Source organism: Thalia democratica, chromosome 6, assembly GCF_965202585.1.
Source record: "Thalia democratica chromosome 6, ktThaDemo2.hap1.1, whole genome shotgun sequence".
In the NCBI taxonomy this organism is placed as follows: Eukaryota; Metazoa; Chordata; class Thaliacea; order Salpida; family Salpidae; genus Thalia; species Thalia democratica.
Window position 1 is genome coordinate 39,145,425 of NC_139170.1, and position 12,161 is coordinate 39,157,585.

The following is a 12,161-nucleotide window of genomic DNA, read 5'->3' on the forward strand; positions in this document are numbered from 1 at the left end:
CTGTGCATTCTTAATAAATATTAAAAATAATTTGAAAAGCCCTATAGTGAACTACTAGTAACTTTAACAATCTATAGTGTTGTGTTTGTCAACTTAAACGTAACATATCATACTGTTACTAAAATTACAAAGCATTCTGTCGTCACATACTAACGATTAAGTATAGAATTTCAACTAGACAAGCGATCATGTCTGCAGGCGATTGAACTTGAGAATGAAGAAAAAAAGGAAAATGAAATTTGGGATTTAAAGCAGGACAACAGAAAATATTACGCAGTTGTTTTTAAGCAACAATAGTAGATGGTAGTAAACCGTAAAGTGTTTTTTTAACCTAAAAACCCTGAAAAGACAGTTGTTAATTTGTATTACTTTAAATAGACTTGGTTGTCAATAAAAAAACAAAAATATTTTTGATTTAAAATTGTTCTTAATAAGCTTGGGCTAAATTTTAATTAATTTAATTTAAAGGTTAATGTATTAAGTTAAACCCGTTAAATCTCAAACATGCGAAGTATAATGCAATTACCTGTTTATTTTTTTTGTTTCATTTTTTTGTCATTTTCTTCAGTTGGTGCATTTGTCCGTGGACCTGATGCTAAATTAGTTTCACAGTAAGTGTTATGTATAAACTTATTACGCTTTTACTGTTAAGTTTGGAGTATATTGTTTTCTTTTAAAATGTTAAACTAAGTAAAGGTAACTTAACATTTCTATTTTTAAAACTAGCTAAAAGCAAACTATGTTTTTTTCAAATATAAACGTAATATTTTTTATTATAAATATATGGTATAGAACAACAATCAAAGCAATCAGACTACAACGTCTTGTTATGTAAACAATAAAAAAAGTAGCTTAACAAGTTTTTCATACTTTTAAATACTTCTAGGCGTATCGGCTTTAAGATTAATTTATCAACTTAATTTCTTTCCAAGCTTCCTAATATTAAGTAGCTTTGCGTACATTTTTTATAAGTTAGTTGGAAATTAGAACTGAAATACTTGTAAGGCGATTATGTAGTTTTTGTTTAGTATGTGTGTGGATAAACCTAGATTAACTGTACGTATCTTCATAGTTTTACAAAAGTTATAAAACTTTAAAATAGTACAACAAATGTAATAAATGTTTGTCATTATAATTATAAATAAAGTAGATATTAATCGAAAAAATAATAATACTTAGACGCTATTTTTTAAGTTTTTAGTATATTTTCGCTGCATATCCTCAGTTACGTTACTGCAGGATAACAAGGTTTTAAACGAAGTTTTTCACTAAAATAAGATATCTTAATACTTATTAGTTCACTAAAAACAACAAAAGAATATCTTAATGACTAATTAGAATCAAGATATTATGTTGTTGCTTTTAGTTAAAACTGTGTTTGAAACCTTTTTATTTTGCAGTAATATTTCTAAGTATATACATTGAAAGTATATTAAAACGTTTACCAATAGCATCTGAGTATCTTTTTATTATTTTCGATTAAAATCTACTTTGTTTATAATTAAATGAAAAACGTTTAAAACGTATTTTTATGTTTTATAACCTTTGTTTAACTATTAGTACACCTACAATTAAATTAGAATTATCTACACACATTCTAAACAAAAACTACATAATCGCCTTTTAAGTATTTTAATTCTAATTTCCGATTAACATTTTAAATAGTTTTAAACAAAGATTATTTCAAGAAAATTATTTATGCTAATAAAGTACGTAATATTTTCAAACTGTTATTACTATGATGTAAATGTTTATCATGCACCGAGTTCTGATGTGCGAAATAAAAGCAATTATCATACCTTTTCAGTAATTGCTACCATTCCGAAACGTTGTCGCGACTGAGGTGTACTCTCGCTCGATTGGATGTTAATTTGAAACCAGGTTCAATTCCAGGAGACCTGAAACACATCGATGTCATTAACAGCAGGCTGAACAACGCTTCTAAATTCAGAGTTTGTTTTTATTTTCAGAATACTTTAAAGAAACCGTGATTTCGTAAAATTGTTTTGTTTCGTGCGGCTTTATATCTTTTAATGAGATTTTATTTTAAATTTGAATATATTTTCAGTATAGATTATAAACAATGGATTTATTCTTAAAAATAAAAATATGTAAAATAACTTTAAAAATACTATTTATAAATAGATATGAATAGGTGTTATTTATAAGTGATACTTTTAACCCTAATTTTTTTATCGAAGTCATTTATTTTTCTCTAATAGGCAAATAATAGTGCTTTTTAGAGATTGCAACTTTGATTAACCGGTGTATTTGATCAAGATTACTTTTATAAAGAAATTCAGCTTCAAACTTTCACATAAATTTTTGTAATCTATTATAGATCTTTTTAATGCGTTTTTAACACAATATATTCTAACAGGATTTAGTGCTGAATGAGTCTCCCAATCTTAAAACAATAAATTTGAGTTTCAACAAACTTAGAAAACTACCTGAAGACCTTTTTAGTAACACACCTAACATAACTGAACTAGTTTTGAGAAACAACTTATTGGTATCAATCCCTGCCAAATTGCTGGAGGTTGGTAATGTGTAAAAATTTCAAGTTAACTGTTTTTAGCACAGTCATAGTTTTAAGCAAACATTTAATAACATTACAATTGTTTTACAATGTAGAATAGCTTGTTTTTATAAATATAGTTATTAACTTAAAATTAAATTCAATTAAAATTCTCTGTTTAAAAAATCAAACTTTCTTAGCTTTGTTGTTTTATTAATAGTATAAGAGTAAACATACAAGTTACAACTATACAAACAGAACTTGCAGCTTTTGAAAAAGCTCGATTTAAGTAACAACCAAATAAGACAGTTGCATCCAACTTCATTTAAAAACAATATGATGCTTATTGACCTGCAGTTATGGAAAAATCAACTTGAAGATTTATCTGATGACATATTTATGTTAGTTTGACACAAATTTACAAACTTTTGCTTCGTGTTGAAAATTTTAGGACATTTATGTGTTCTTCTACATAAGTAACAATATTTCACAAATTGTTTTGTGTACTGCTTGAGAATATTAAATGAGATAAAAAATATCTTCTTTTTGATTTGATCGCTTTCATGTTTTTATTTTCATTTATTTTTATAGGAATATCTAAACTGATACAGCAAGATTAGTATCAAAATAAACTAATAAAGCTTTCATGTAAACTTAATACAGTATTTTCAAGTCTTCTAAAAGATTAAAACTTAACTACTTTTTAATTGAACTTATTTTGCACTCAATACTTTTATTTAAGAAACTTTTAATACCAATCAAATACAGCTGGTTTTAACATTACACACCCTACTTAATAGATATAGATAATTGTTGAAAATATATTATTCTTTAGAAACAACTACAACATTGAAAAATTGAGCTTGAGTTGGAATAAATTGACTTTGCTTCCGTATGGAGCTTTGGAAAGTTTAACAAATCTCAAAACACTTTCTGCATTTAAAAACAAAATAAAATGTTTGTCACCTGCATCGTTTCAACACAACAAAGAACTAATACAAGTTCGTCTATTGATAAAGTTCACATAAAAAAATTAAGTTCATAAACAATTTAACACAGCTATCAATCAATTTAACTAAAGGTACGAATAAATAATTGATGATTTAACTATACTAATTTGTTTGAAAAGTATTCAGTTAACTGTAATTGATGAACTACAAGTACTATTATATTAAAGATCTCTTTCCAACCATTGTTTTTTTATAATCTTGGTATTAAATGCTTGATTCGACTGTTTAAATTTTTAGTAATCAATTATAAAAAAGTCTTATATTTGTAAAGTTGTTAAACAACATTTCAAATTAGTTTTCTGATTGGCCCTAAATTCATCAAAACTTAGTAAAAATGTATTAAATTTATATTTAAAATTTATACTTTACTAAATTATTGATAAACGATATTTTGTTATAATAAAATATTTCAAAAATTTTTTTTATTTGAAATTCAAAATTTTGTTCAAGTATTTTCTTTTGTTCTGTAGAATAAGTTATACTTACTTGTTCATAGATTAGTCAAACTTCATATCAAACGTACAGTAATTATTTCCAATTTAGATTTAATTAAGTTCGCATAACTTACAAAGTAGTTGATATACGTACATATACACCACAAATTAGTTTTCGGAATACAAATACGTTTCTACATCAAACTTGCATCAAAATTAAAAATTAATGATTTAGTTTTGTAACTTTATTCCAAATTTCCGAGCTTCGTGTTTAGTGGTTTTTGTGTTTTTTGTTTGGTGTTTTGTAAACACGACAAAATCACATTGCGACAAAACACAGACTTTATGGAGTTTTTGCCCCGCGGCTTTTTATAAAAGTTGTTTATTCGTTGAATTTTTAAACAACAAACAGAAATTATATACTCATGTTTATGTTAGCTGTTTAGCTCTTAGTAATTAAAAAATAGTTCGAAATAGCTAAAGGTATAAATGTCAAAAAGTATATTCTTTAGTTTAAAAAATTGAAAGTCTTACTACTTTTTTATGGTTACATATTTCTTAACGTCTAAAGATTTAAAAAAATATTTGATTATATTTTGTTAAATAATTTAGTATGTACTAATAAAAAATTAAATAAAATCTTAATTATACTTAGGTATTTAGTTGTTTTTTATATTAAATAAAACACAATAGTTAAGGTTTTTAAGGTGTTAGTGTCATAATTTGTTTTCTACAAGTTTAAGTTTAACAAACAAAACAATAAAATACTTAAGCTTTATTGTAAATTTTCTTAACTTTCCTGCAACTTTTATTTGAGTTTTATACCTTAAATTTAACTATGCAAATACTATTAATCTATTAATAAACTTATTTTAGATTCATCTTGGAAGCAACGATATAGAAGTATTACCTGATAGTATTTTTTACAACAACCCTAAATTAGAATCTGTCAGACTATGGGCTAACAAATTGCGGTGTTTACCACAAACTTTGTTTATCTACCAAAAACAACTAAAGTCTGTCTTATTTATTTTTTGAGATTTAACACTTAAAAAAATCATTATGACTTATATTTTTATGAAATTGAGATATTATAACAACTAAATTAGACTTCATACAATGTTAAATATATTTAAGTATGTGTACCATTGAATTTTTTTTTTTTCATAAAACAACTTGTTAAACATAAATGTTTATATTAACTCACATGAATTTATCTTGAAAATATGACTGTTTAGATTTTATTAGAATGTAAGATATTAATTACTAATCAAAATCTACAAGATAAAATAGTTTAAAATGAAATGTAAGCTACAGAAATCATACAAACAGTAACCAAATATAAAAATTAAAGTTTATAAAACAGCTAATTTTTATTTATTTAAAACAAATAATCTTTCACATAAATTCATAATAAACCATCTAGAACAAACTTTTAAAATGAAAATTTGTAATGTGCACGTACTTTGGTAAACTTGAAAAACTTATGTAAATTGATTTTTTTAATTGCAATATACCAAGAATGAAGTTGAAATGATGTTTTTATAAGTTCTAAAATAACGCTACAAAATTGTTTATATAAAAAAACAGTTATACATTTTCAAGGCACATTTTGGAATATTTTAACTGTTTTTAGTGTTTTACGATATAAATGTTATCTTTGTAATAAACAGCTACAACTTGTTTATTCAATTTATAACTTTAACTTACAAAGATGCAAGAAAATAAGCTAGTTTTTTAGCAAAATGTCTTTTACCAATCAAAAATTCTTCAGGCATGTCAACTTTTTGCTTAACAACCAAGGGTTGCCTTGGTCGCTGAGACAGCAGTTCAGACGTGGTTCCCCGTACAAAAACTTATCAGATCTGAAAAATGCGCTGCAGAGATTCGGTTATGTGACTTGTGTGAGGCATCCGTGTGAATTTGATGCTGAAACCCACACACTTGATTGCAGTCACAGGTTGGGAATTGTTTCTGATAAATTAAATTATAGAAAATAAATTGTTGTATATTTATATTTTATGGTTTACATGTCTTTATCTGCTTTAAATTGTATAAACAATTAAGAATGATTGTCAGTGTTTACATAAAGATTGGATTTGTACTATAACTTCCAGACTGAAGTTTGTTTTGAATTTACTCACATTTAAAAGTTTTGCGAGAATTCAATAAATAACAATAAATTTTTAAAGATGTATTTGTACAGAACTCTAATACTTACTTTTGTAGTTTTTTTTAGAACTCAGTAATATCATTTAATTCGTGGTATGTTATGATATTTATTAAATATATTTCTTATTTTTAACAATTCCAAAATTATCGTTTTCATGGAAATGACGTCATTCATAAACACCTACCATTGTGCGATTGGTGTATTTTGTTTTGTAAACCAGTGTCTATAGACGTAAATAAGAATTACGTAGCTCTGAACTTTACTTATGATTACTAGTGATGTAAAAGTAAATTAGTTTTTTGTAACAGCTTTGATTTTTACAACTAAAAACTGTTTTCCATTTTAATGTAATTACAACTATTTCAGAGCACTTACAAGTGTGGATGTATTAAAAGATGTTTGTTTAAAAGTGAGAAGACTTCGACTAAACGGTAACTTGCTGAGTGATTCAAAAGAAATTGGCGAGTTATTAGGTCAATACAAAGAAACAAGGTAAATTTAAAAAATAAATATAGTTTAACGAGATCTAAAATAACCCAATTAACTACCTGTTTGTATTTTTATTATTCAAGTGAAAAAAATTATTCAAACAAAGCTTATTATGAAAATAAAGTAATAAACTGAATTAATTAACTTAGGAACTTAGAATTGCAAAGTAATGATTTTGTTGGAACTTTAGATGAAAGTATGCTAAAAAAAGCAAGCTTTCTACAATCAGTAGATATTAGTTCCATCAATATAAATGGACTTCCTAAAAAATTGTTTGCATCAAATACCTTTTTACAGGTGAAAACATATATTCTAAATTTTTGAATAATTTAAGTTAATTTTATAAAGTGTAAAACTTTAATGTTTAATTATAACTTTTGTTACACGTCTACTATCTACTTTAGTAGAAAAAAATAATTTCATTAAAAACTACATTATTACCTGTCAAAGGTAGCTTAAAATTCTATAGCGGCTGATATTTATAAGTTTGGTTTATACCGCTTTTTTATGGTGAGCCAAAAACCATGTTAAATCAATTTCAAACACAACAGTATATATTATAATATAATAGAAGAATAATACTACAATTGTTTGGTATTACTTGTTGCCTAGCAAGTGCTTTAGGAAAACAATAAGTATATAGTTTTAACATATTGAAAGTTTTAAACTATATCTTTATGATTAGAAACTAATTCTTTTTAAAAACTCAATTTTAATAAATTTAATACTCACATGAAAAAACTTAAAATATCTTTGACTTAAGAACAATTAAGTTAAAACAATTTAAATTTAGTAGATAATTACTTCTTGGTTTAACTAATGTTGTGTATTGTAAAAAAACAGTTTATAACTTTTCTTTTTTGTAGAACATAAAACTGAGTGACAACCATATACAACAATTTTCTGGGGATCTTTTTAAAAACAATGGTCAGCTGTACTCATTTGATCTGAGTAAAAATTACATAAACAATTTACCAGTTCACATGTTTGACAACAATGGATTACTCGAATCAGTGCTATTATCTTCAAATCGACTAAACAAAGTTATTACTTAAACTACTCTATGATTTTTAATTTATTTAAAATTAATTGAAGTATTACTAATACATTTGCCTACTAGTAGCTTTGTGTGCAAAAGTGTTTTTTGAAATTTTTATTGGTTTTAACAAATCATGTTTCTGCAGCCACATTTGTCAAAAGCAGTTTAGCTAGTGTTTTGTGGTTAGTTTTGAAGTATTTACAAGCAACTTTAATTTTACAGATAGGAAATGCTACTTTCGTAAACAACCCGAAACTTAAGAACTTAAAACTAGACTCAAACAAACTTAGTGGTTCGGTTACTTTAACATTTTCTAACGATATGACAAATGTTGAAGAAATTAACTTCAATGGTAAGTGGTTTATTGAAATAGTATTATTTCTTATAATTGCAAAGGTTAGTTACAACATTAAGTTAAATAAAAGCTATCATTAAGAATATTAAAGCGCAAAACTTAAAATATTTATATAATCCTAGTCTCCAAACTTGAATGGTGATTCGTATAACCACTATTAATGTTAATAAAAGTATGTATTAAATACTAATTTTTATAGATTGTTCAAATAGTTCAAATGAAAGGAATTTCATTTTATAAATTTCTACAGATAATAGAATTACTGACGTCATAATACATTCAAAAGAAGACCAAACTGCAGATCGAGTTAAAATTGTTAATATCAATGGAAATCATCTTCATAAAGTTCCTAGCCAACTTCTAATAAAAACCCCCAATGTTGAAAACCTTTTGCTAGCGAGAAACAGAATTGATGAGTTGAACAGAAGTGTATTTGACATGATGAAAAATTTAAAAGAAGTTGATCTTTCTGAAAACAAGTTGAAAGAAGTACCAAATGACATATTTTTTGAAAACAGTTTATTGGAATCAGTAAACCTAGATTCAAACTCTTTGGAAGAAATACCTGAGAATATTTTGTCTCATAATAAAAATTTAAGAAGTTTCAGCGCTAGTTCAAACAAAATTCAAATAATTCCAGCGGACATGTTTGAAAACAACTTATTGATAAAGGAAATAAATCTAGCAGACAACTTGATTGGGTTAGTAGGTATTCCTCAGTTATTATTAGCACACAATCCTGATCTTGAGTACCTTGCTTTGGGTGGTAACAAGTTGAAAAGTTTACCTGAAAAGTTTTTTGATAAATCTTCAAAAATTCGCCAGTTGTATTTACAAGCCAACCAGCTAAAAAATCTTTCTGCTAAAATTTTCAGAAACGAAAATCCTCGTGATGTAAGTTTTAATATTTTTGTTTTTATTTTTAGCTTTAACTATCAAATAAAATACTTGATTTTTAACAAACATCATTATCAGCCTATTAGTTTATTTCAAACTTCTTTTAGAAAAAATATTTTTTATCATACATTTCAGCTATTATTACTTTTAATGTTTTATAGGACATAACTAAAGGTGATGTATCCGGCTTAAGTCCTTCAAAACTCAAAATTTTTGATTTGACAAGTAACTTAATAAAATTTGGAAAGAAATATCTAGGAAAAGAAATTCCGAAACTAGCTCATGATTTACATCATATTAATAACGAACTTTAATTTTTTTTTCAAATAGTTTGTTTTGTAAAGCTAAGTTCCAAAAAAATAACTTCTATGCCTTTTTAATTTTTCCACTTTTTTGTTGTTTTTTATTTATTTTAATAATCTTAACACAACGTTCAAAAAAAACATTGTAAATTTCACATGTTGTTGTTCCTGTAATGTTTTATAGTACTTGCCATTGTTCTTTACTGTAACTGTTTTCTTATGCTGCTTAAATAGTTTGTAATTTTTTTAAACTTTTTATTTAAATAAAAAATAAAATATAGCGAGAGAGTACATTTTTAAAATAATTAACTGCAATAAGTACTTTTATTTTCTTTATAAAATCGGTAATAGTTGTTAACTGCCAACCAACTGTAAAGTATGTTGTTCAAGTGTAACTGTTTAATTTTTTTAGTTTGTTTAGTTTTTGTATTATGTTCTTTTTTAAAAGCATATTTTTCTTTGATGATCATAACTCCATTAGTTCTTATTGTTTCAATTCTTATAATTTATCACGAAACTTAAACTTTTAGCTTGAACTTTAATGAACAAAGGTACTATTTAAAATTAATACAAAATAAATAAATGTAATTCTACTTTTTAACAGTTATGTATGTTTTCAACAATCAACAGCTATATTTTTCATACCAAACGAAACTTATGTAATTAGTTAAAAAAATTAAATCATAAAAGCTTCTTTGTTAAATTTTTTCCTTTACTTTACAAATTTTCTTCCGAATGTACGTAACTATTTGTCTATCGTTGCTGCTTAACTTGTTGAATTTTGTTATGATAAAAAATCAATAATATGCTTTTAAATTACTTTAGAAGTATGTAAACATTTTATGCAATTTAAGATTAAACTATATAAATTTGGAACGCTTTTCTAAAAATAAGTTTTACCGCATTATTTATACCACCATATAGCTTAAGTGGAAACTTCATATAAAATGTCTAAAATTTTAGTAAACTGTACATTACATCTAATAGATGAACATGTTAGATATTGTTTTTTTTTTCATTTCCTTCAATAAAGATTTATGATTGACAATATATTATAGATTATATTTTCAAACTCAGTGTAATTGCGGATAACATAGCTTCAATTTACTTTGAATATAAGTATAGGTACTTTTTTAGATTTGTTATTCAGCAGCTGTGAATAACTTCAGTTAATATATATAGTTAATAATATTGGTATATATAATATAAGCATAAAAAAGTACTAAAATATCTGTGAAAAATATAAATTGTGTTATTGAAACTTTAAAAATAGTGATTAAAAACACCTTTAAATAAAGTATAACTAACTTCGCCAGGATCTTTACTAACAAATGATTATTATGAAACTTTGAATACTTGAATTAAATAGATAATTCTTAAAGTTAAAAGTTAAAAGCTACTAATTTAATTTAATCGTAGTAATGGAGTAATAAGATCACTAGATCGTAATTAGTTTTGCTCTTGTTTTTTGTGTGTTATTCAGTTAGTTTATCGTTTAATTTAAAGGAAAACGTGTTAATGTTGTTGTTTAATTACAAATATATAAGTTTGTTTTACGTCCTTGTAAAACTTTCAAAAGCTATGACATCAAGTCAATTCATTTAATTGGTAAGACTTTTATTTTGTTCGATAGAAATTTACATTAAACTCTTATTTAGCTTATATTAGACTTATTTTTGTAGTGTTTTAAATATTAAAATTGTCAATAACAGATTATTTTAAGTCTATAATTATCGCGCTTAAAATTTAAAAAATTGTATAACTTATTCTCATAAACAATACCTTTAACACAACTTATATTGTTCCAGTTTAAAAGTTGAAGTGTTTTTTTTTAGTTTTGATTATTTTACCTTATAAATTTACAGGGTTTACATTTAGTATGAGTCAAAACAATTACTTAAAACTAAAAAAAAGTTCAAGATTCTAAAAAAACAATAACTTTTTTATTTTTGTTTTGAGTTTTTCTACTAGTTAAAATTAAAACATTTTTTTTTGCTTTAATGAAAAGTCAACTAATATCAGCTTATAACTATTTTACAAAGTAATTAATTTAAAGTTTTTTTGTTATAAGGTAAGTTAACCTAATCTATTTAAAATAAAATAAAACTAATAGTTGTGTTTATTGTAAAACCTATATTAGTAGTAATTGAATACTACATTAGGTAAAAGAAACTTATGAACATAGTTAAATTTTAGATATTACAGTAACCTCTCGCATCTTTACGCACTCGTGACGTTACGCACTCTCGTTTAGTTACGCAATTTAAAATTCCACAGAAATTTTTTTTTAATATTGTACAAACTAGTTTTATTGTATATTTTTAAATTTAAAATATGTTTCTAAATGCTAACTAACCTCTCGATATTTTTAGACTTTGTAAACTTATGTTCCTTGACTAGTTGATAAACATTTATTTATACTTCAGTATATCAGAAATTTTGTTAACAGTAAAAGATTAAATTAAAATTCTGAAAGAAATATGACTTTGTTAAATAATGAAAGTTTAATGAAATAAAGAAAGATTAAATACAAATAAATAATACAGCATTCTTGCCCTATGTATGAATAAACATCTAAAAAAGAAATCTAATGAAACTTCTAGCAAAAAGTAGCAATTGTACTTAACAAATATAGAGCTTACACTTAACACAAATATCAATTGTTTTTTTTACTAAACATATCACTAATTTTGTATTTTTAGCTCATACTTTACATAAGGAGCCTGTTGTACTATATGGCTTTGACCTTTTTAGCTTAGTTGTCTTAACACCCCTTCTTTTGTACCTTTCAAAAAATAAGATGATTTTCAATTCCTCAAATTCTTATGACATGAAATTTAATTCCTACTCAAAAATTTCATTAATATATCTTTAATACAAGGCAAGACAAGTTTATCCTTATGTAGTCAAAGGTCAAATTAAAAAAGTTGTAGTAACATAAACA

General features: G+C 24.8%; 1 protein-coding gene across 1 annotated transcript; it reads left to right on the plus strand.

Annotated features, from left to right (window-relative positions):
* Positions 1-476: 476 nt before the first annotated feature.
* Positions 477-9,229, plus strand: LOC145839060 (uncharacterized). Its single transcript, XM_082946671.1, has 13 exons — positions 477-611; positions 1,808-1,952; positions 2,381-2,539; positions 2,777-2,919; positions 3,354-3,519; positions 4,839-4,978; positions 5,737-5,922; positions 6,502-6,627; positions 6,774-6,921; positions 7,491-7,667; positions 7,886-8,015; positions 8,269-8,912; positions 9,077-9,229. Exons 1-13 carry the CDS (start codon positions 505-507, stop codon positions 9,227-9,229), a joined length of 2,424 nt encoding a protein of 807 aa, XP_082802797.1. The 5' UTR covers positions 477-504.
* The last annotated feature ends 2,932 nt before the right edge of the window (positions 9,230-12,161 follow it).

Bases quoted from the DNA above. Each gene is read 5' to 3' on its own strand.
- LOC145839060 (XM_082946671.1), top strand. From the start codon at position 505: ATGCGAAGTATAATGCAATTACCTGTTTATTTTTTTTGTTTCATTTTT. The intron at 4,979-5,736 runs GTCTGTCTTATT...AAAATTCTTCAG, and splicing joins ATCTACCAAAAACAACTAAA to GCATGTCAACTTTTTGCTTA. The intron at 8,913-9,076 runs GTAAGTTTTAAT...AATGTTTTATAG, and splicing joins GAAACGAAAATCCTCGTGAT to GACATAACTAAAGGTGATGT.